The sequence below is a fragment of the Chrysemys picta genome, chromosome 10 (genome assembly GCF_011386835.1).
Source record: "Chrysemys picta bellii isolate R12L10 chromosome 10, ASM1138683v2, whole genome shotgun sequence".
NCBI classification, from domain to species: Eukaryota; Metazoa; Chordata; order Testudines; family Emydidae; genus Chrysemys; species Chrysemys picta.
Genome location: NC_088800.1, coordinates 48784040 through 48808603, shown reverse-complemented (window position 1 = coordinate 48808603; position 24564 = coordinate 48784040). Strand labels below are relative to the sequence as shown.

General features: G+C 48.8%; 1 protein-coding gene across 41 annotated transcripts in view; it reads left to right on the top strand.

The window, feature by feature from the left end:
• MAPK8IP3 (mitogen-activated protein kinase 8 interacting protein 3) overlaps nt 1-24564 on the top strand; it is a 169664-nt gene that overhangs the window by 65026 nt on the left and 80074 nt on the right. For 17 of the 41 annotated variants that reach the window (XM_065559764.1, XM_024110539.3, XM_005294375.4 and 14 more), the window contains 2 exons: nt 9447-9591; nt 17946-18192. In XM_065559764.1, coding sequence (XP_065415836.1) covers nt 9447-9591; nt 17946-18192 — 392 coding nt within the window. The remainder of the gene's footprint in view (nt 1-9446; nt 9592-17945; nt 18193-24564) is intronic. The other 24 variants (XM_065559770.1, XM_065559773.1, XM_065559771.1 and 21 more) reach the window with 3 other exon arrangements.

The following is a 24564-nucleotide window of genomic DNA, read 5'->3' as shown; positions in this document are numbered from 1 at the left end:
GAGGAGCGGTCTGAGCTTCCCCCTGCCGAGGGCCCAGAGGGAGCGACAAACCCACCTACTGCTCGGGGCCCGGAGGAGCCCATGATCTGCGACCCATCAGACGGAACTCAGGAGGAACAGGTACCCATGGAGGAGGAGATGGGAAGTGGCCCGGGGATAGCAGACCCCGAACCCATGTCAGTGTGTTGCGGTCAGGATCCCCACTGACTGCGCGGCAGACGGACTGCTGCGGATAGGGCCCCGGGCTGGAACACAGTGGAGTGGGTGGGCCTGTGTTCCCCCCTGCCACCCCGCGCCGGGTGGCAGTCTCTCCTCCTCCTTGTCCAAGGGGACTGGGCCCCTGACAGACTATTTGTTGGCTGCCCCGCCCTGACCTAGGGCCTGGGCTAACCCAAACTGACCCAGCCCCTGCTACAAGGCCTGGGCCACTGACTGACTATTGGTTTGCTGCCCCGCCCTGACCCAGGGCCGGAGCTGCTAATTGTGTGCTCAGCCCCTGCATAAGGGTCTGAGCTCTGAACTGCCAATTGTGTTCTCAGCCCCTGCATAAGGGTCTGAGCTCTGAACTGCCAATTGTGTGCTCAACCCCTGCATAAGGGTCTGAGCCCTGAACTGCTAATGGTGTGCTCACCCCCTGCATAAGGGTCTGAGCTCTGAACTGCCAATTGTGTGCTCAGCCCCTGCATAAGGGCCTGAGCTCTGAACTGTTAATTGTGTGCTCAGTCCCTGCACAAAGGCTGAGCTCTGAACTATCAATTGTGTGCTTAGCCCCTACCCAAAGGTCGGGGCCCTAACTGTTATTTGCTTTGTAGCGGGGCGGCCTGGCTCCCATGCGCCCCAGGAAGGGACGAGCCCCCCCCCCCCCCCCCGGAACTACTACACGTGGCAAGCCAGGCAGGAGATCCGCCCAGGATGTGGGCGCGAACCCTCGACTCCGGGGAGGGAGGGACCAGGGGAGAAAGATCCCCCTCCCGAGAAATGGATCTGTCCCAGCTCTTGGCCCTGGTGACAGAAACCCAGGAGCGGCAGCAGGCGGCCCAGCTGCAACAGCAAAGGGAGCAGCAGGCCGCACAGCTGCAACAGCAGCAGCAGCTCATGGAGCAGCTTGGAACTCAGCGGAACCAGCTCGTGCAAGACCTGGTCACCCAGCAGCAGGAGTTCCAGCGGGAGTGTCTCCAGCAACTCGCAGCGGCGCTGGCCCGACCCGGAGAGGCACAGCCTGGAGGCGCAGCCGGGACTACGCGGCCCAGCCCCCCGATCCGGCTGACAAAAATGGTCCCCGGTGATGACCCTGAAGCCTTTCTCGTCACCTTCGAGCGGGTGGCCGTCGTCGCCGGTTGGGCCCCGGAGCTATGGGCTTCATACCTGACTGGGACGGCGCAGATGGTCTACCGAGGCCTGTCGATGGAAGCCGCCCAAGACTACAGCCAAGTAAAGGCTGCCATTCTCGATGCCCTGGATGTGAGCCCCGAGACTTTCCGCCAGCGGTTTAGGAGTCTGACCTACCCCACGGGGGCCCGACCTCGGCAGGTGGCCCAGGAACTCCGGGAAACCTGCAAGCGGTAGTTACAACCCGAGCACCGAACATCGGAGGAGGTAATGGAACAGGTGCTGCTAGAGCAGTTCACCCATGTTCTTCCACCACGGGGGCGGGCCTGGGTCCTCCGCCACCGACCAGCGACCCTGGCCTACTCCCACCCTTGCTCCTAGCGGTCCGAGAGGTCCCCCAGTCGTCGACGAAATTCTCGCCGTTCGAACTGCTCTACGGCCATCGACCGCGAGGCCTATTGGACCTAGTGAGGGAAACTTGGGAGCAAACCCCCTCACCGGCCCAGGGCCTCTTAAAGTACGTGATCCAGCTCCAGGAGTGTCTTAAGCAGGCTGGAGACCGGGCCCAAGAGAATTTGAAAGCCGCCCAGGAGACGCAAGCCCAGGCCTACAACCGGGACGCCCAAACACGGGACTTCTTACCCAGAGACCGGGTATTACTCCTTCTCCCCTCCAGTGAGTCGAAGGTTCTGGCTCGCTGGCAAGGACCATATGAGGTGGTCCGGAAAGTGGGCCCGGTTACATATGAGATCGACCAGCCCGACCGGAAGAAGCGGATATAGCAGTACCACATCAACCTGCTCAAGCCCTGGCAGGAACGGGAAGGGCTTTTGATTAACCCCTACCCACCAGAGCCCGAGCTAGGGTCCCAGGTAGCCCATACCCGGGACCCGGAGGAACCCCAACTTGGGGAGACCCTGACGGAGGAGCAACTCAAGCAAACCCGGTGCCTCCTACGAGCGTTCCGTCACACCTTTACTGCCCAACCAGGAGCCACCTCCCTGGTGTACCATAGGATCCAAACGGAACCGGGGGTGGTGATTCGCGGCGCGACCAGACCCTTGCCATATCACCGGAGAGGCGCCGTGGATGAGGAGGTACGGGCGATGCTGGACCTGGGCGTGATTGAACCATCGCACAGCGAGTGGCGAAGCCCAATCGTGTTGGTGGCGAAGCCCGACGGCTCCCAACGGTTCTGCATCGACTTTAGGCGTGTGAATGCCATCTCCAAGTTCGATGCCTACCCCATGCCCCAGATAGACGAGCTGTTGGCCCGGTTAGGAGGAGCTCGTTACATCACGACCCTGGACCTCAGCAAGGGGTATTGGCAAATCCCCCTGGATCCTACTTCCAGGGAGAAAACTGCGTTCGCCACCCCTACGGGCCTATACCAGTTTACTCGAATGCCCTTCGGCCTCCATGGAGCCCCGGCCACGTTTCAGTGCCTGATGGACCGCCTCCTCCAACCCCACCAAGACTACGAGGCGGCCTATTTGGACGACGTAGTCATTTACAGCCCGCAGTGGGAAAACCACCTAGAACAGGTTGCAGCTGTCCTGAGGTCCTTGCGGGCCGCCGGGTTAACAGCCAACCCGAAGAAGTGTTGCATCGGCCGACAAGAAACTAAGTATCTGGGGTACGCTATCGGGCACGGACAGGTGAAACCACTGGTGGACAAGGTGTAGGCCATTGCGACCTGCCCCCCGCCCACCACGAAGCGGCAGATACGCCAGTTTCTGGGGCTAGCGGGGTATTATCGACGCTTCATTCCCCACTTCGCGGCGATCGCAGCCCCCTTGATGGGACTCTTGACGAAGGAAAGCCCCTGGCAAGTGGTCTGGACCCGCGAGTGTGACAAAGCCTTTCAAACCCTCAAAACAAGCCTCTGTCAAGAGCCAGTCTTATATAGCCCCGATTTCAAGCAGGCCTTCATCCTGCAAACCGACGCTTCGGAGGTGGGTCTCGGGGCAGTCCTCTCCCAAGAGGTTGGCGGCGAAGAGCATCCGGTCCTTTACATCAGTCGGAAGCTCTTCCCCCGGGAAAAGAACTATGCAGTGGTGGAAAAGGAAGCCCTAGCCGCGAAGTGGGCCTGCGACGCCCTGAGGTACTATCTCCTAGGAGCCCCTTTCATCTTGGTCACCGACCACTCTGCTCTCCAGTGGTTGGCCCGCATGAAGGACCATAATATGCGGCTACAGCGGTGGTACTTAGCGCTGCAACCTTATGCCTTCACCGTTCGCCATCGGGCTGGGAGAGACCACGCGAACGCCGACTTCCTTTCCCGCCTAGGAGGTATGGAAGGGTCTGGCCCCGGTACCCGGGAGCCAGCCTTGAGGGGGGGGCGTGTAGCGGGGCGGCCTGGCTCCCAGGCGCCCCAGGAAGGGACGAGCCAGAACAGCCGCCAGAGTGGGCGGAGCCACCGCAGCCTGTCCCCGCCCCCCGGAAGTCAAGGGGCGGGACAGGAAATATAAAGGCCAGGCCACAGCGCTCAGTAGCTAGCCGGCAGCTGGAGAGGACAGACGCTGGTACCCGAGCTCCCGCGGACCTGAGCCTGCCGAGAGCCCGGTACCCTGAGGAGGACTGGCCGAGCCTGCCGAGAGCCCGGTACCCTGAGGAGGACTGGCCGAGCCTGCCGAGAGCCCGGTATCCTGAGGAGCGGTCTGAGCTTCCCCCCGCCGAGGGCCCAGAGGGAGCGACAAACCCACCTGCTGCTCGGGGCCCGGAGGAGCCCATGATCTGCGACCCATCAGACGGAACTCAGGAGGAACAGGTACCCATGGAGGAGGAGATGGGAAGTGGCCCGGGGATAGCAGACCCCGAACCCATGTCAGTGTGTTGCGGTCAGGATCCCCACTGACTGCGCGGCAGACGGACTGCTGCGGATAGGGCCCCGGGCTGGAACACAGTGGAGTGGGTGGGCCTGTGTTCCCCCCTGCCACCCCGCGCCGGGTGGCAGTCTCTCCTCCTCCTTGTCCAAGGGGCCTGAGCCTCTGACAGACTATTTGTTGGCTGCCCCGCCCTGACCTAGGGCCTGGGCTAACCCAAACTGACCCAGCCCCTGCTACAAGGCCTGGGCCACTGACTGACTATTGGTTTGCTGACCCAGGGCCGGAGCTGCCAATTGTGTGCTCAGCCCCTGCATAAGGGCCTGAGCTCTGAACTGCCAATTGTGTGCTCAGCCCCTGCATAAGGGCCTGAGCTCTGAACTGCCAATTGTGTGCTCAGCCCCTGCATAAGGGCCTGAGCTCTGAACTGCCAATTGTGTGCTCAGCCCCTGCATAAGGGTCTGAGCCCTGAACTGCTAATGGTGTGCTCAGCCCCTGCATAAGGGTCTGAGCTCTGAACTGCCAATTGTGTGCTCAGCCCCTGCATAAGGGCCTGAGCTCTGAACTGTTAATTGTGTGCTCAGTCCCTGCACAAAGGCTGAGCTCTGAACTATCAGTTGTGTGCTTAGCCCCTACCCAAAGGTCGGGGCCCTAACTGTTATTCGCTTTGTAGCGGGGCGGCCTGGCTCCCAGGCGCCCCAGGAAGGGACGAGCCCCACCCCGGAACTACTACACGCTCTGACCCGGAGCGGCTGTTTGCCTCTCTGTTTTTTTGATAGGCTTGCCTCCGCTCCTTAAGTTTCACGCAGCACTGCTGCGGGTCCCTGTTATAGCCTTGGTCCTTCATGCCCTTTGAGATTTTTTTCAAATGTTTGGGCATTTCATCTTTTTGAACTTAGTTCTGATAGCACGGATTGGTCTCCCCATACAGCGATCAGATCCCGTACCTCCCATTCGATCCATGATGGGGCTCTTTTGCGATTCTGGGACTCCATCATGGTCACCTCTGCTGATGAGATCTGCACTCACCTGCAGATCGCCATGCTGGCCAAACAGGAAATGAGATTCAAAAGTTCGTGGGCCTTTTCCTGTCTACCTGGCCAGAGCATCTGAGTTGAGAGTGCTGTCCAGAGCGGTCACAATGGAGCACTCTGGGATAGCTCCCGGAGGCTAATACACACTACCCCAAATTCGACCCGGCAATGTCGATTTCAGTGCTAATCCCCTCGTGGGGGGGAGTACAGAAATCAGTTTTAACAGCCCTTTAAGTCGAAAATAACAGCTTTGTCCTGTGGACGGGTGCAGGGTTAAATCGATCTAAAGCTGCTAAATTCGACCTAAACTCGTAGTGTAGACCAGGGCATAGATAGCATTGTAAGCGTGCCCAGTACTTCACAGTAGACTATGCTAAACAAAAGAACAGAGGCCCAGATTCCCAGCTGGGGAGGGAAAGTGAACTACAAAGGAGTTTGTAGCACCTCCCCAATCCTGGGTCTGATTTTCCACCAGCCTAGTCCCCAGGGAAGTTTAAAGGTGCATCTACTCAATGAGGATCTAAATTACTTCGACTTGGAAATCAGGAGGCTCTCCCAATAAAGTTCTAAAATTTTAAAATAATAATGAAATGGTTATTTATCTGATCAGACAAATTCAGATCACAGAATTCCATTTTCCAGGCTATGCTCCAAGGTAGTGAGTTGAGGTACATTCTGGGAGGTACTGAGAATGAAACACATTATAGTGAAACCCCATATATGCGAAATAATTGGGACCAGGGCCAGATCAAATCACCAAAAATCCAGATAATCCAGAGAATGGGCTTCACCCCCAGATGGCAGGTCTCAGACTTCAGGAGATAGGGGGCTGACAGCTCAAACCCCGCTGCCCAGGGCTTGAGCTGTCATCCCATTTCAGTTAATACGGAGAGCCGGATAATGGAGGCTCAGATAAACAGAATTCTACTGTATATGTTCCACTCAGACAGTGTCAACGTTTTGCCAGTGTGTGGTAAGGCAGGTTTATAGGTTTGGGAGAATGCAGAAGCCCCTCAGAACAGTCTAGGACAGTAAACACAGACACTCTGATCACCTCAACACACTGGGCTCATTTGGTTTTTGGATTCAACCTCTGAATCTTCTGCTCTTGAAAACACAAGCCTCTGCCTGATGTGCTAAAGCAGCAGTTTGACTGGCTCTCTTACGTACCAATAGAAGGAACTGTCATGTACATTAACCAGTTTAATGTATATACCAGTAGGGGTGATGACACACTCGTATGTTTCATGGATTGGTGACAACTGCATGTAGTTGCCGCTTTCCTGTTTTAACACCTGAAATCATACATTTTGATTATATATAGTAAAATATCTGAGGCTGGATTGTAATTGGAGCAGACTCAGATCTGAGATGAGAAAGACAGAAGGTGAAGTGGGAGGGCCACCTCTACTGTTGCCTGTTCCTGGGACCCCATGAAGGCCACTCTGTCAGAGCTCAGTGGGGTCAAGGCTCCACTATATTTGGGGCAGGAGGAGGAAGCAGGGGACTATATTCTTTGTGACATATCTCCCTACTGGGCCTTCTGGTTCCCAAGGGGAAATGCTGCTTAAAGTGGGTGGCTGTGCCTTCAGCCTCTTCTATAAACCCTAACTTTTCCAACCACAGAAGGGGTCAGTAAGTCAGCCTATGAAGTCTCCGGCCCTTCACCCCTTCTTATGGGTTCTCCACAGGAGGGCTCAATCTGATGCTAGGAAACACTCCTGAGAGGGGTGATTTATAATTGGATCATTGGCCTGGTAGGTCAACAATTTTTGTGTGGCAACCCAACTTTGACAGTGCCTTTTAATGAAGAGATAAGATTAATGATCTGGATTATAGGATTAATTGCATCCTCAGCAAGTTCGCAGATGACACTAAGCTGGGGGGAGAGGTAGATACTCTGCAGGGTAGGGATGGGGTCTAGAGCAGGGGTCTCAAACACGCAGCCTGCGGGCTTATTTTCTGCGACCCGCAAGCTCCTCGCGGCCCCTCCCCCCGCCCTCCCCCAGGTTTACCTAGAACGGCTCCGGCCCAACGTGCACCAGGGGCAGGGCAGGCTCCCTGCCTGCTTGCCCTGCCCCCGCACCGCTCCGGGAAACCGCTGGAACCTGGGGAAGGAGGGGCGCGGGGGGGTGTGTGGCTGTTGCTTCAGGCACCGCCCCCAGCAACTCCCATTGGCTGCGGTTCCCCGTTCCCGGCCAATGGGAGTTGCTGGGGGCGGTGCTTGAAGCAACAGCCACACACACCCCTGTGTCCCTCCTTCCCCAGGTTCTGTCGGCTTCCAGGAGTGGAGCGGCGTGGGGGCAGGGCAGGCAGGCAGGCAGGGAGCCTGCCCTGCCCCCGATACGCATCAGGCCGGAGCCCGCCCCCCGAACCCTTCCTGCAGCTGAACCCCCTGCCCTGAGCCCCCTGCCACACCCCGCACCCCTCCTGCACCCTGACCCCCTGCTGCACCCTTCACCCCTCCTGCACCCCAACCCCCTGTCCTGAACCCCCCACTGCACCCCGCACCCCTGCTGCACCCTGCACCCCTCCTGCACCCCAATCCACTGCCCTGAGCTCCCTGCTGTACCCCTCCTGCACCCAGACCCCCTGCCCTGAGCCCCTGCTGCACCCCAATCCCCTGCCCTGAACCCCTGCCGCATCCCGCACCCCTCCTGCATCCCAACCCCCTGCCCTGAGCCCCCTGCTGCACCCTGCACCCCAACCCCCTGCCCTGAACCCCCCGCTGCACCCCGCACCCCTGCTGCACCCTGCACCCTGACCCCCTGCCCTGAACCCCCCACTGCGCCCTTCACCCCTGCTGCACCCTGACCCCCTGCCCTGAGCCCCCTGTCGCACCTTGCAACCTGACCCCCTGCCCTGAACCCCTGCTGCACCCCGCACCCCTCCTGCACCCAAACCCCCTGCCCTGAGCTCCCTGCCGCACCCTGCACCCTGACCCCCTGCCGCACCTCTCAGCCCTCCTGCACCCCACACCCTAACTCCTTGCCCTGAGCCCCCGCCACACCCCACACCCCTCCTGCACCCCCTGGGGGCAGGGAGGGGGCGGAGTTGGGGTGGGGATTTCAGGGAAGGGGTTGGAATGGGGGCAGGGAAGGGGTGGGAAGAGGCGGGGCCGAGGGCGGCAGGGGGGAGGGGGTCAGTAAATGCGGCCCTCGGGCCAATGTACTAGTCCTCATGTGGCCTTCGTGGTCATTTGAGTTTGAGACCCCTGGTCTAGAGTGACCTAGACAAATTGGAGGATTGGGCCAAAAGAAATCTGATGAGGTTCAACAAGGACAAGTGCAGAGTCCTGCACTTAGGAAGAAAGAATCCCATGCGCCGCTACAGGCTGGGGACCGACTGGCTAAGCAGCAGTTCTGCAGAAAAGGACCTAGGGGTTACAGTGGACGAGAAGCTGGATATGAGACAGCAGTGTGCTCTCGTTGCCAAGAAGGCCAACGGCATATTGGACTGTATTAGTAGGAGCATTGCCAGCAGATCGAGGGAAGTGAATATTCCCCTCTGTTCGACACTGGTGAGGCCACATCTGGAGTATTGCGTCCAGTTTTGGTCCCCCCACTACAGAATGGATGTGGACAAATTGGAGAGAGTCCAGCGGAGGGCAACGAAAATGATTAGGGAGCTGGGGCACATGACTTAGGAGGAGAGGCTGAGGGAACTGGGGTTATTTAGTCTGCAGAAGAGAAGAGTGAGGGGGGATTTGATATCAGCCTTCAACTACCTGAAGGGGGGGTTCCAAAGAGGATGGAGCTAGGTTGTCCGCAGTGGTGGCTTTGAGCAGGGATTGGACTAGATGACCTCCTGAGGTCTCTTCCAACCCTAATATTCTATGATTCTATGATAAGGGTCATCTGTGTAGCCTAGCAATAGACAACCCAATTTTGAATCACAGAATCAGTTGTCAAGTATCAGAGGGGTAGCCGTGTTAGTCTGAATCTGTAAAAAGCAACAGAGGGTCCTGTGGCACCTTTAAGACTAACAGAAGTATTGGGAGCATAAGCTTTCGTGGGTAAGAACCTCACTTCTTCAGATGCAAGTAATGGAAATCTCCAGAGGCAGGTATAAATCAGTAAATCAGTTGCTTTCTCATTCAGGCTGTGGGAGTTGGGAGTTAACTCAGCACTTCAGGGGTGGGAATGGGATTCAGTCCTTGTGTCTGAGTCACTGTGTTGGTTCTGAACTTTCTTTACCATAAGGATCCTGTGGTTTTGCTAACAGATTGTTTCCTCTCTCTTCCTTTTTCTCTCTTTAGCAGGAAGGAGCGTCCTAACTCTCTGAATGTCTTCCCCCTTGCCGATGGAATGGTACGTGGGCAGATAGGGGCCAAGATCATCCCCACAGTGGACCACTGGCACTTGAGTGACCTCGGCCAGCTGCAGTCCAACTCCAGCTACAAGGTTTTATAGATTGTCATGGAACAAGGGTTTCCCACTGTCAATAGCATCCCACATCTTCATAAAGACAGATACCACCATGTGTCCATAACCCTTTGCAGCCTCTCCCTTTTGTACATCTGATCCTTTCTTATAACAGAACCCTGGGGAGGACGATAGACCTTCAGATGCAGATAAATTTGACATAGGGTGGAGGACTGGTTTTGACAGAACTCCTGTTTTTTGTCACTTTCTGATTTTTGTCAGTTCTAATTCGTGCTAGTTAGTGTTTTCTGCTGATGGAGCTTGTGTGTGTGTGTGTGTGTGTGTGTGTGTGTGTGTGTGTGTGTGTGAAGTTACGCACCCCTCTTGCCCAGATCCAATGCTGTTTATGAATCATTTGGTGGCAGAAATGATGGAGCCAGTCTTCTGCCTCGTCATTGGAACTGTGTCTCTCTGTCTCACATGGGGCTGGGCACTGTGCTGCTGTGCCATACTCTGCCCTTTCAAGTTGATCTTTGTTTTAATCTTCCTGTCTTTGGGTTCATGTACACTAGACAAAAAAGGTGCTGCCACCACCACTGATGGTAGCAACACCTAATGCCTACAGTGCATCTAAAATGCTTTGTGTCCTTATACAAGTCACTCAGCTGCTATAGAGTGATTGGCATAGCTGGTTGCATTGTGCCACTGTGGAGCAAGCCTTTATGTCACCTTCACAGTCTACACTGGTGATCTGCGTGCGTGAACAAGAAGTCGCAGCACTACACCTGTACTAGTGCTGCTGGCCCTCCCACCGCCATTCTACAATGCTGTGCTCCTCCTTTCAATAACTGAATTGTGCAACGAGCCCCAGCAACTGTATCCCTAGCATCACCCCCAACATTATATAAAAGTGTTATGGAACACCGACCCTGGAAACCATAGGACTTGGCCAAAACGCCCAGAATACCATTCAGATCTCTTGATAATTTGCAAATTTCCCAAAAGCACCTGTTCTGGAGAGCTGTGCTGGGAACTGGGATAAGAGTCCCACAATGCACTGGTATGATCAAGGTTGGAGGGATGTAGAAATGGCACAAACATTTTTGTATAAACTGATTTGCTTACTGCCTGTGCTGCACCTCTGCTAGGAGACACAGTCCAACCAACGCTTGCATGCACTGTTTATCCCCATGACAATGGAGATAACATTTCCATTTCCATTTAGTCAATTGTGTGTATCTTTTGCAGGGGAGAGTAGGGAGAAAGATGGAGTTGCATCCATTTTAATAGACTTGATGAGGCTGCTGTTTTAACCTGTACTCTGTAGCACAGAGACTAAAAGCTTCTTACCCGTAGCTGTCTGCAGTTTATCAATAACTCACTCTCTGCATTTCAGGAAAATTCAGCAGAAATTCAAATAAAACTATAAAAACCTTGAATTCTGAGTTCAGGCAGTGGAGGTTACTAACTGTATGTTTTTGTAATTTGTTAATCTTGTATCAGGCAAAGAAATCAATTTATAATGGAAAGAAAATATTGTGCCTTGCTGACAGTGCTCAGCTATGAGTGTATCCATCAGGTAACACAGATAAATGTTCAGTGTTTAGAATCATAGAATATCAAGGTTGGAAGGGACCTCAGGAGGTCATCCAGTCCAACCCCCTGCTCAAGCAGGACCAATTCCCAACTAAATCATCCCAGCCAGGGCTTTGTCAAGCCTGTCCTTAAAAACCTCTAAGGAAGGAGATTCCACCACCTCCTTAGGTAACCCATTCCAGTGCTTCACCACCCTCCTAGTGAAAAAGATTTTCCTAATATCCAACCTAAACCTCCCCCATTGCAACTTGAGACCATTGCTCCTTGTTCTGTCATCTGCTACCACTGAGAACAGTCTAGATCCATCCTCTTTGGAACCCCCTTTCAGGTAGTTGAAAGAAGCTATCAAATCCCCCCTCATTCTTCTCTTCTGCAGACTAAACCATCTCAGTTCTCTCAGTCATGTGCTCCAGCCCCCTAATCATTTTTGTTGCCCTCTGCTGGACTCTTTCCAGTTTTTCCATATCCTTTTTGTAGTGTGGAGCCCAAAACTGGACACAGTACTCCAGATCAGGCCTCACCAATGTTGAATAGAGGGGAATGATCACGTCCCTCGATCTGCTGGCAATGCCCCTACTTATACAGCCCAAAATGCTGTTAGCCTTCTTCTCTAGTCTGTAACAGTGAATGGGATTTTTCTGTCCTAAGTGCAGGACTCTGCACTTGTCCTTGTTGAACCTCATCAGGTTTCTTTTGGCCCAACCCTCTAATTTGTCTACGTCCCTCTGTATCCTATCCCTACCCTCCAGCGTATCTACCACTCCTCCCAGTTTAGTGTCATCTCCAAATTTCCTGAGAGTGAAGTCCACGCCATCCTCCAGATCATTAATGAAGATATTGAACAACCTTTGGGGCACTCCGCTTGGGGCACTGCTAGTGAGTTATCCTGCCAACTAGACATGGAGCCATTGATCACTACCCGTTGAGCCCGACGATCTAGCCAGCTTTCTATCCACCTTATAGTCCATTAATCCAGCCCATACTATTTTAACTTGCTGGCAAGAATACTGTGGGAGACCGTATCAAAAGCTTTGCTAAAGTCAAGGAATAACACATCCACTGCTTTCCCCTCATCCACAGACCAAGTTATCTTCTCATAGAAGGCAATTAGGTTAGTCAGGCATGACTTGCCCTTGGTGAATCCATGCTGACTGTTTCTGATCACTTTCCTCTCCTCTAAGTGCTTCAGAATTGATTCCTTGAGGACCTTCTCTATGATTTTTCCAGGGACTGAGGTGAGGCTGACTGGCCAGTAGTTCCCCGGATCCTCCTTTTTCCCTTTTTTAAAGATGGGGACTACATTAGCCTTTTTCCAGTCATCCGGGATCTTCCCCGATCGCCATGAATTTTCAAAGATAATGGCCAATGGCTCTGCAATCACATCCACCAACTCCTTTAGCACCCTCGGATGCAGCGCATCTGGTCCCATGAACTTGTGCTCGTCCAGTTTTTCTAAATAGTCCCAAACCACTTTTTTCTCCACAGAGGGCTGGTTACCTCCTCCTCATACTGTGCTGCCCAGTGCAGCAGTCTGGCAGATGACCTTGTTCGTGAAGACAGAGGCAAAAAAAGCATTAAGTACATTAGCTTTTTCCACATCCTCTGTCACTAGGTTGCCTCCCTCATTCAGTAAGGGGCCCACACTTTCCTTGACTTTCTTCTTATTGCTAACATACCTGAAGAAATCCTTCTTGTTACTCTTAACATCTCTTGCTAGCTGCAACTCCAAGTGTGATTTGGCCTTCCTGATTTCACTCCTGCATGCCTGAGCAATATTTTTATACTCCTCCCTGGTCATTTGTCCATTCTTCCACTTCTTGTAAGCTTCTTTTTTGCGTTTAAGATCAGCAAGGATTTCACTGTTAAGCCAAGCTGGTCGCCTGCCATATTTACTATTCTTTCTACACATTGGGATGTTTTTTCCCTGCAACCTCAATAAGGATTCTTTAAAATACAGCCAGCTCTCCTGGACTGCTTTGCCCCTCATGTTATTCTCCCAGTGGATCCTGCCCATCAGTTCCCTGAGGGAGTCAAAGTCTGCTTTTCTGAAGTCCAGGGTCTGTATTCTGCTGCTCTCCTTTCTTCCTTGTGTCAGGATCCTGAACTCGACCATCTCATGGTCACTGCCTCCCAGGTTCCCATCCACTTTTGCTTCCCCTACTAATTCTTCCCGGTTTGTGAGCAGCAGGTCTAGAAGAGCTCTGCCCCTAGTTGGTTCCTCCAGCACTTGCACCAGGAAATTGTCCCCTACACTTTCCAAAAACTTCCTGGATTGTCTGTGCACCGCTGTATTGCTCTCTCAGCAGATATCAGGGTGATTAAAGTCTCCCATGAGAACCAGGGCCTGCGATCTAGTAACTTCTGCTAGTTGCTGGAAGAAAGCCTCGTCCACTTCATCCCCCTGGTCTGATGGTCTATAGCAGACTCCCACCACGACATCACCCTTGTTGCTCACACTTCTGAACTTAATCCAGAGACTCTCAGGTTTTTCTGCAGTTTCATACCAGAGCTCTGAGCAGTCATACTCCTCTCTTACATACAATGCAACTCCCCCACCTTTTCTGCCCTGCCTGTCCTTCCTGAACAGTTTATATCCATCCATGACAGTACTCCAGTCATGTGAGTTATCCCACCAAGTCTCTGTTATTCCAATCACATCATAGTTCCTTGACTGTGCCAGGGACTTCCAGTTCTCCCTGCTTGTTTCTCAATATGGGGCACTGGGTTTAAGGAAGGTAGCCTCTGGGGGGTGGGTTAGGCTGTGGGTTATGGAAAATCCTGGATGCATAGGTTGTTAAGGTAGATATCCTAAAGCAGAATAAGTCATAGCTTGTGGAAAAGATATAGCATGAGTAAGTGTTGGGTAGTGGAGGATACTAAGTGGGTAATGGGTTCACTGTTTGGGATGGAGGTATCCAGCATGCAAACCTCTTAATTGCTCTCCGTTAGGCAGTACTTTCTGCTTTAAGTGTTATTTAATAAATGCTCTTGCTTGGCCGTTGAAATGCATTGCAGTGCTGCAAATACTTTGTTGACTTTATTATGCTTTTCTTTTGTGGTGCTCTAAGTTCTCTCTGTGTTGGGAACATAGCTGATGTTCCACTGCTATCAGATGCACACTGATAGCTTACCTGCCTGGTCTCTTTTCTCCTAACTCTCTGAACTGATTTTTCATCTTCAAGAGTCTGATTATTAAATATTTTTACATTTTCATTATTATTATCATTTATTATTATTATTATTTTATTTATTGTTTTTTTGCTTTTTGTAACTAGATTAGGTTTTGTTTTGCCTTTTTTTTTTACATTTAACATTTTATATTTTGTAGATTTAGTCCTTAATGCTTTTTGGGTTTGTTTTTATGTATTGTATTTTCAGTGTTAAAATAATAGAATTGTGACTGCTCATGGTGACACATTACTCCTATGAATTTTGGGCTTTGACAATGCATTTTGGAGGTCACAGCTACACATTTGAAGTTTTAAGAGGCTCACAGGTCTGATTCTAGGTAAGTGGTAGCTGTGGAGAGTATCCTTTTGTATGTGAAGGGTTATGGAGATCACCCCCTGAACTATAGGATAGCTAGTGAGTGAGGGAGATTTGGTGGTAGAGAGGGGGAGAAGGAATATCTCAGCAGTGTCTAGTAGAGTTCCTGGAAGGTTAAAAGGAATATCTTGGCTGTATCTAAGGGTTTTGCAGTGGATGGTCCCAAAATGGACTGGTTGGCTCTGGAGAATATTCCATACGTAAGTGGTAGATTCACTGGAGGGTAGGGATAGGATACAGAGGGACCTAGACAAATTAGAGGATTGGGCCAAAAGAAACCTGATGAGGTTCAACAAGGACAAGTGCAGAGTCCTGCACTTAGGACGGAAGAATCCCATTCACTGTTACAGACTAGGGACAGAATGGCTAGGAAGCAGTTCTGTAGAAAAGGACCTAGGGGTTACAGTGGACGAGAAGCTGGATATGAGTCAACAGTGTGCCCTTATTGCCAAGAAGGCTAACGGCATTTTGGGCTGTATAAGTAGGGGCATTGCCAGCAGATCGAGGGACGTGATCATTTCCCTCTATTCGACATTGGTGAGGCCTCATCTGGAGTACTGTGTCCAGTTTTGGGCCCCACACTACAAGAAGGATGTGGAAAAATTGGAAAGAGTCCAGCGGAGGGCAACAAAAATGATTAGGGGGCTGGAGCACATGACTTATGAGGAGAGGCTGAGGGAACTGGGATTGTTTAGTCTGCAGAAGAGAAGAATGAGGGGGGATTTGATAGCTGCTTTCAACTACCTGAAAGGGGGTTCCAAAGAGGATGGATCTAGACTGTTCTCAGTGGTAGCAGATGACAGAACAAGGAGTAATGGTCTCAAGTTGCAATGGCGGAGGTTTAGGTTGGATATTAGGAAAATCTTTTTCACTAGGAGGGTGGTGAAGCACTGGAATGGGTTACCTAGGAATCTCTTCCTTTGAGGTTTTTATGGACAGGCTTGACAAAGCCCTGGCTGGGATGATTTAGTTGGGAATTGGTCCTGCTCTGAGTAGGGGGTTGGACTGGATGACCTCCTGAGGTCCCTTCCAACCCTGATATTCTATGATTCTATGAATTAAGAAGCATAACTGACGATGTGTGATAGACCATGGTGGTTATCCCATGAGTGTGTTTTGAGTGGAGGATTATATAAATAAGCAGCAGTGCATGGGACATGCTTTTGGAATAGGAGTAGCACCCATGGCATTGCTGGTTTAGTGTTTTTGAATGTGGTTTTATTTACATTTTACTGAATAATGATGCATTTTTAGCCCCTTTGCTTCCGAGTGTTGGGAGTGCAGTGGCAGGTGTTTGTCAAAGTAACGTAAGTCCCAATGCATTGGAGTTGTCCACGAAACCCTCTGATTTGATACTTTGCCCTTGCACATTAGAATGGAAGCATCCAGAATAGGAATTTTAAAAAGTTGTGAGAAGTCTAATGTTCAAATATAGCAGCCTAAGTAAAATGTCCATATTTCAAATTTGATGCCCAAATCAGTAAGTAGCTTCACAAATGACCATTTAATGCACCAGGATGATGATCTGAACATCCATACAGGAGAAGTGGGTGTGCTGTTTGGGCTCACAATCCAAAAAGGTCAAGCAAAAAAAGTGGATAAAATTTGATAGCAACATTTTAAAAAAATAAACAAATTCAATTTCAGTGTCTGCGCTGTAAATAATCAGGAAATGGGTGTGGCACAGGACACTTGGTTTGAATGAGCATGGACAGAGAGACTTCAATGTCTTTCTAATTAAAGTAGTATGTCAATAACGGGTATGGTTGTTTTTTTTGTTTTTTTTTTGTTTTTTTTAAGAATGCATGGCTGCCAAGGGTTACATTGCCATTTTTTCACTATCTTCATTCCCATCCCACTTGGAACTGTTTTGTCGCATCATGAAATTGTTAGGAAGAAGGACTGTAGAACACAGACTTCCAAAAAACTGAGGTGCAGACAACATCACAGTTCCAAGACTGTGAGGCCTAAGGTAGTACCTAGTTTTAAAGAGTAATTAACAAACTAAGTAGAAGCAGAAACTTCCTAGCAACTGCACAGAAGAGAAGATGCAAATAGGGATGGCGATAACTATAGTAAGGAAATTGGGGGGTAGGTATATATCAAATAGCTTTTCCACCCAACTGGAAAACATTGTAATATGTTGCTCTAGAAGTTCACTTTGCTATCCTCTTTCAGGAAATGCTTTAAGTGGCCTTGGGAGGTAGTGGGGGTGAACGGTTAGAAACCCTGCCAAGAAGACTTGGGAGATCTCATTTGAGTCTGAGGCCAATTGGTCACTGATGAGAAGGTGAACCGGCTGAAACGGTGCTTTCTTAATTGACAAGCAGGGAGTGCAGCATCAAATGGTGTGGTATTCTTGAAAGCTTCCTGTGTTTTTCAGGATGTGGTAGGATGAGGAATGGGGCCATAATTTATGTTGAACAGGGACTTGGTTTGAGCACATTTCAGGTTGGAAATACATCTCAAGGGGTTATTTATGACATCTTTTGATTTCTAAACTCTTAGTCCTGTCTTTCATCCAGTTGGGGAGAACCACATGTGTTGTCATCCTGGGTCCATGCCTGGCTGTCTTCTACGTGAGCTAATACAGACATGTAGCTCTCCCCTACTAGTGAAGTGAGACCATTTCAGCTTGAATACTGACTTTACTTCAGCTGCCTAGTATCAAAAATATTTACCTGTCCCTTCAAATGAAGTGGTAGCATTAGAAATCTATTAAACAAGTTCTGTGCCAATGAACTACTGTAATGATGGATCCAGAGCATCTATGAAGCCGCTTCATAGAAGTCTGTATTGCTTTCCAGAAATGATTGTGCTTTCCTTCTTGCACTGGGTATCTTGGAAGACATTGGCCTGATTTTCAGAAGTGCTGAGCACCCATAAATCCCCGTGAAGTCAAGGGAAGCTGCAGCTGTTTTTCACCTTTGAAAATCAGGTCACATTCCATTATGAGTAGACCTTATATCTCACGTAACTTCTGAAGACCTGAAATGCCATCTGTGTTGGTAATAAAAAAAGAGGGGGATCTGTATTTATACCAGGTAGGATTTGCTTGCTGAGTTCTGTACAGGAACTTGCTGTTCATTTGCAGTGCTAAGCAGGCACAATAAGCTCTGGGTGTTCAGTTTGTGGTACTCATTTTCCGTAATTTGCTACAAGGCATTCATCAATCCAGTAAATATGGAATTATGTGAAACATATAGATGCACTTTTTCCTTTCTGTTTTCTCCTTCTTTGTATTGTCATAGTGCCCAAATGATGAAATGTCTGAATCTGGGCAGTCTTCTGCAGCTGCCACTCCAAGCACCACTGGGACAAAGTCCAACACACCAACCTCATCCGTGCCCTCTGCTGCTGTCACACCCCTAAACGAGAGTTTGCAACCCATCAGTGACTACAGTGGAACAGCCAAGAACAATAAGAGGGCACGGGAAAAGCGAAACAGCAGGAACATGGAAGTGCAGGTCACCCAGGAGATGAGGAATGTCAGCATAGGTATGGCAGGTGTATTCTTCTGTATATATTCTTTGCTAGCCAACCTGTTGCATGCCCCCTTTAATAAAAGGCATACATGGGCATTGTAAAATCAAATACCAGAAGAGGTCTGGAGGGACTGAAGGAGTAACTAGCTTAGTTCAACTGAAAGACAATGCTCTCTGTTTATTAAGGGTACAGTTGGAAGTAGGGGAATAAAGGTGGGTGATATGCTCATTTATGCTTGATAGTAGGACTATGCTTGCTTTTTGGACAGTGGATGCTTTGTGGAGGGGAAAAAAAAGATTCATTGACATGGATCCAATTTCCAAGTTTATTGCAACTGACTTAGAGGAAATTTCTTCTGAAAGCTCCCAAATGAGTTCCTGACAAAGTGAAACCACAAAACAGTAGAAAAATCTTGTGCTGTAGCCTTTGACTGAGGATGCCAGTGTTGAAATCCCATTTTGTAGTTATATTAGCAGCCTGCTTGCTATCAGGATCACACTCCCCTGGCTGGCAGAGGGCAATGTAGTTCCTCAAGAAGTACTTACATACTGGGTGCCTAACCAATAAATCAGTATCATTTTAATGATGTCAGTTAAGCCAGCACAGTAAATATAAGTATCGGCACTGGGAGAGAGACATAGAAGTCTTGGCTCCACTCCATCACTGGCCTGTATGGGTTGGCAAGAACTGTCATAGAATCGTAGACTATTAGGGTGTGATGTTTTTGGTCACAGAGACCCCCTTGGGACTGTCGTCTGACATGCTGGAATTACCTCTGAGCCCGTTTTCCACTGCCAGCTTGGGACTCCAGAACCCTGCCTTGTTGAGCCAGACACACTAGTCTGCTGCAACACAGACCCAGGTCTGGTCCATGCCCCCAAAGCTGCAGACTTTAATCAAAAACTGCTCAGCAAGTCACCTATCTCCAGCACCCAGACACCCAGTTCCCAATGGGATCCAAACCCCAAATAAATCTGTTTTACTCTGTATAAAGTTTATACAGGGTAAACTCATAAATTGTCTGCCCTCTATAACACTGATAGAGAGATATGCACAGCTGTTTTCTCCCCCAGGTATTAATCACTTATACTCTGGGTTTACTAATAAACAAAAGTGATTTTATTAAGTATAAAAAGTAGGATTTAAGTAGTTTCAAGTAATAACAGACAGAACAAAGTAAGTTACCAAGAAAAATAAAACAAAACACGCAAGTCTAAGCCTAATACATTTAAGAACCTGAATACAGGTAAATCTCACCCTCAGAGATGTTCCAATAAGTTTCTGTCACAGACTAGACTCCTTCTTAGTCTGGGCCCAATCCTTTCCCGTGGTACAGTTCTTGTTAGTTCCAGCTCAGGTGGTAAGTAGGGGTTTTCTCATGACTGCCGTCACCTTTGTTCTGTTCCACCCCCTTTTATATCTTTGGCACAAGGCGGGAATTCTTTCTCTCTCTGGGTTCCTACCCTTCCTAGTTAATGGGAGCCATCAAGATCCTAAGTCACCATTAATGGCCCACACTTTGCATAGTTACAATAGGACTTCAGAGTAATACTTCATATTTCTAGCTTTACATACAAGAATGATACATACATACATACATACATACATACAGGATGAATACACTCAGTAGATTATAAGCTTTGTAATGATACCTTACAAGAGACCTTTTGCATGAAGCATATTCCAGTTACATTATATTCACACTCATTAGCATATTTCCATAAAACATATGGAGTGCAACGTCCCATAGGGTTGGAAGAGACCTCAGGTCATCTAGTCCAATCCCCTGCTCAAAGCAGGACCAACCCCAACTAAATCATCCCAGCCAGGGCTTTGTCAAGTTGGGCCTTAAAAAACCTCTAAGGATGGAGATTCCACCACCTCCCTAGATAACCCATTCCAGTGCTTCACCACCCTCTTAGTGAAATAGTTTTTCCTAATATCCAACCTAGACCTCCCCCACTGCAACTTGAGACCATTGCTCCTTGTTCTTTCATCTGCTACCACTAAGGACAACCTAGCTCCATCCTCTTTGGAACCCCCTTTCAGGTAGTTGAAGACTACTATCAAATCCCCCCTCACTCTTCTGCAGACTAAATAGGACCACTTCCCTCAGCCTCTCCTCGTAAGTCATTTGCCCCAGCCCCCTAATGATTTTTGTTGCCCTCCGCTGGACTCTCTCCAATTTGTCCACATTCTTTCTGTAGTGGGGGGCCCAAAACTGGATGCAGTATTCCAGATGTGGCCTCACCAGTGCTGGGTAGCGGGGAATAATCACGTCCCTCGGTATGCTGGCAATGCTCCTACTAATGCAGCCCAATATGCCGTTAGCCTTCTTGGCTACAAGGTCACACTGTTGACTCATAGCAAGAGAAAGTTGATAGCAAGAGAAAGTTAGTAGTAAACATACGAGGCCATCGCTGGTGTAATTTCAATAGTGACAGTGTATTTACACTCAGGATAAATCTGTTTTGCAGCATGTCTTCCCTCTGCCCGTGCCAAATACATTGCAGTCCACTACAGGAAGCAGCAGAGGGCTGCAGCTCCAACGCACTTTAAATAATTTTCAGTATAGTCATGTGTAAAATTGCTGCTAGATCTGCTGGATATTAGTTAGAAAGTTTGTACTGGGGAATCATCATCAATGTAGCCTGGAGGAGTGTCTTCCATTTCCATGAAGGCTAATGGAATTGCATTGGATTGGATTAATTTGATCCACGTGAACTGCTTAGGAGAAAGTATCTGAACGAACGGGCCAGAAAAAAAAGACCCTGAGAACGAAGATTCTTGTCAGTCCATAATGGATGCATAAAATCGGCTGCTTTTTACCATGCACAAATAGACTTTAGAATTTGGGGTAAATGGGACATGAGCTCCTAAGCTATTATAGAGGAGTGCGTGCAACATCAAACCTAATTAACACTTCAGTAGCCTTCTGGGTCCAAAATCTGCCCTCAGATATGTGGATACAACTCCATCTGAAGTCAACATGTATCTGAGGGCAGAATTTGGGGCCTGGATATTAAAGTCATATAGTTTAATACACAGAGGCTAATTCATCCCTACTATAACTCTGTTGAAGATATTAGAATCATAGAAATGTAGGACTGGAAGGAACCTCAATAGGTTATCTAGTCCAGTCCCCTGCACTGAGAGAGGGAGGAATAAGTACTATCTAGACCATCCCTGACAGGTGTTTTGTTAGAGATTCCACAACCTCCTGAGGTAATTTGTTCCAATGCTTAACCACCCTGACAGGAAGTTTTTCCTAAGGTTGAACCTAAAACTCCCTTGCTGCAATTTCAGCCCATTATTTCTTGTCCTGTCCTCAGTAGATAAGAACAATTTATCACTCTCCTCTTTATAACAACCTTTTATGTATGTGAACACTGATATATTTTCCTGACATGCCCCCTCCCCCCCCCGCCCCGTCTTCTCTTTTCCAGACTGAACCAAAGAATTTTTTTCGATCTTTTGTCATAGGTCATGTTTTCTAGACCATTAATCATTTTTGTTCCTCTTCTCTGAACTTTCTCCAATTTGTCCACATATTTCCTACACCATGGTACCCACTGGACGCAGTATTCCAGTTGAGGCCTTATCAGTGCTGAGTAGAGTAGAAGAATTACTTCTTGTGTGTTGCTTACTACTCTCCTCCTAATACATCCCTAGAGCAATTCAAAGGAACTGAACACCTTTTTATGGATCATGTTTAAGCTTGATAGCTGAAACTTTTGCCACAGCTGTTATTTCTGCCATGTCCTTAATAAATGAAACCTAGGAGCAGCACTCAGTGCTGGGGGCAAATATGGATGACTTGAAATTTCAGTATTGTATGTTTTTTGCAGCTAGAGTTAAAATGTGGGTGATAGAAGTGCATCAGAGCAGAATGGAGAAGACAGGTTTCTGAAACCGAGGTCCAGTGTTCCAAAAGGAGTGGAGAGGGGCTGGATTTTCCTTGTAAAATCATAATCATTTTCAATGTTTGGGGAAATCTTCCTCAACTTTTTTTAAAATTTAGAAACTTGAGAACCATTGGTATAAGGAGCCCTGTTCTGGCAACAGATGCACACCATGTTTTGTCTTAAAATGTGACGAATGTTGCCAAGTGTTGCACATTGATAACCTGAAGCAATGAAATGAATACTATAAAGGTATCATGGGTTTTGTATACAGTAACTCCTCGCTTAACGTTGTAGTTATGTTTCTGAAAAATGTGACTTTAAGCAAAATGATGTTAAGCAAATCCAATTTCCCCATAAGAATTAATGTAAATGGGGGGGTTAGGGTCCAGGGAATTTTTTTTCACCAGACAAAAGACTATATTATATATATGTATACACAGCATAAGTTTTAAACAAATAATTTAATACTGTACACAGCAATGATGATTGTGAAGCTTGGTTGAGGTGGTGGAGTCAGAGGGTGGGCTATTTCCCAGGGAATGCCTTACTGCTAAATGATGAACTTGGCTGATCCCTCAAGGGCACATTGTTGTTAATGTAGCCTCATACTCTTCAAGGCAGCACGAATGGAAGGAGGGGAGACAGCATGGCAGACAGAGATACGCACTGTGTGTGTGTGTGTGTGTGTGTGTGTGTGTGTGTGTGTGTGTGTGTGTGTGTGTGTGTGTGTGTGTGTGTGTGTGATGCGCATTGCCCCTTTAAGTACGCTGAACTTCTCTAAGTAGATTCTTTTTAAGTAGACCAGGAAGTTGAGACAGCAGCTGCTGCCAGCACGCTCCCTCCGTCCTGAGCCCTGTCATGTGTGTCCCCCCCCCCCCATGGAGATGGGGTAAGCAGGCAGGGGCACGGGGGAGGGGGACACCCTGATATTAGCCCCCCCTCTTTCCCCTCTCCCCCCCCCGCCCCACACAGCAAGCAAGAGGCTCCCGGGAGCAGCTCCAAGGCAGAGGGCAGGAGCAGCACATGGCAGTGGGGGGAGGGACAGCTGAACTGCCGGCAATTGATAGCCTGCTGGGCGGCTGCCGCACAGGGAACTTAGGGGAGCGGGGAGCTGATGAGGGGCTGCCTGTCCACCCTGGTTCCAAGCCCCCACTAGCTACCTCCAATGGGCTGCTCTTTCTGCAAGCAGTGAACAAAGCAGGCAGCTGCCAAACAGTGTTATAAGGGAGCATTGCACAACTTTAAACAAGCATGTTCTCTAATTTATCAGCAACGTAACAACGAAACAACATTAATTGGGATGACTTTAAGTGGAGTTACTGTATTCCAACACTGAAGCTGTTTTACAGGGTCAATAAACCCCAAATCTAGTGCAGTTGAAATTCTAGTGTTGTTTATGAACTCGGGCCTGGATCCTGCAAGAATTTCTGTGTAGGCAGACCCTGTTGCTTATGTGGAGTCTGCTTGTATGGAACAACTTCAAGACTGGGTTCTAAAACAGTTTAATTTGTTGCATACTCTATAAGTCATTTGGAGCCTCATCTTTCTTCGTTCATCAAATAATGACTCCAGAACATGCATCACATTAGAAACAGATTAGGTTGCATGTATACAGTACATTGCTACTTCCACTTCACAATTTCACTATAATTAACAGTTAAATCAGATGTAAGCATGAGAATTTGTATACTCAAGTATATTTAAAGTGATTCAGTCATGATTTATAACACTAATAATTTTTGTTATATAATAAATTAAATTACTGTATGTTTTTATATCTTTTATAATATTGCAAAATGAGAGGGAGGTTTTTACTGAGAGATTAAAAGGACATTATTTGGTGTTGAATCTTTCTTAATTGACCTTAACTGTACCCAAAAAAGATGACCTAATTTAAAACAACAGAGGGTCCTGTGGCACCTTTAAGACTAACAGAAGTATTGGGAGCATAAGCTTTCGTGGGTAAGAACCTCACTTCTTGCATCTGAAGAAGTGAGGTTCTTACCCACGAAAGCTTATGCTCCCAATACTTCTGTTAGTCTTAAAGGTGCCACAGGACCCTCTGTTGCTTTTTACAGATTCAGACTAACACGGCTACCCCTCTGATAATTTAAAACAATTTTACCTTTAGAATTCTGGAGCTATTTTAAAAGTTTAATATCCAGAAGTACTTCATTACCCCAGCCTAGTTACCCCACTGGCTGATGGTATTGCCACTGGCACGCTTCCAAGAATCCCCTATTTCTCACACCTATTCATGATGGTAGATCCCACCTCTACCTTTACCCAGGAATTTTGAAACACGCCTTTCCAGCTGTAGTTTGTGACTCACTAGAAATCCATCTACACTCTAACTTTTTTAACACCTTGCACATGGTACCATAGCAATCTTGAGAGTGCTCCCCATGATCCTTTTTGATACCCAAAGAGGCTTAAGACCAGTCAGAGAATACAGTCCCTAGAGTGAAACAACTGTTGG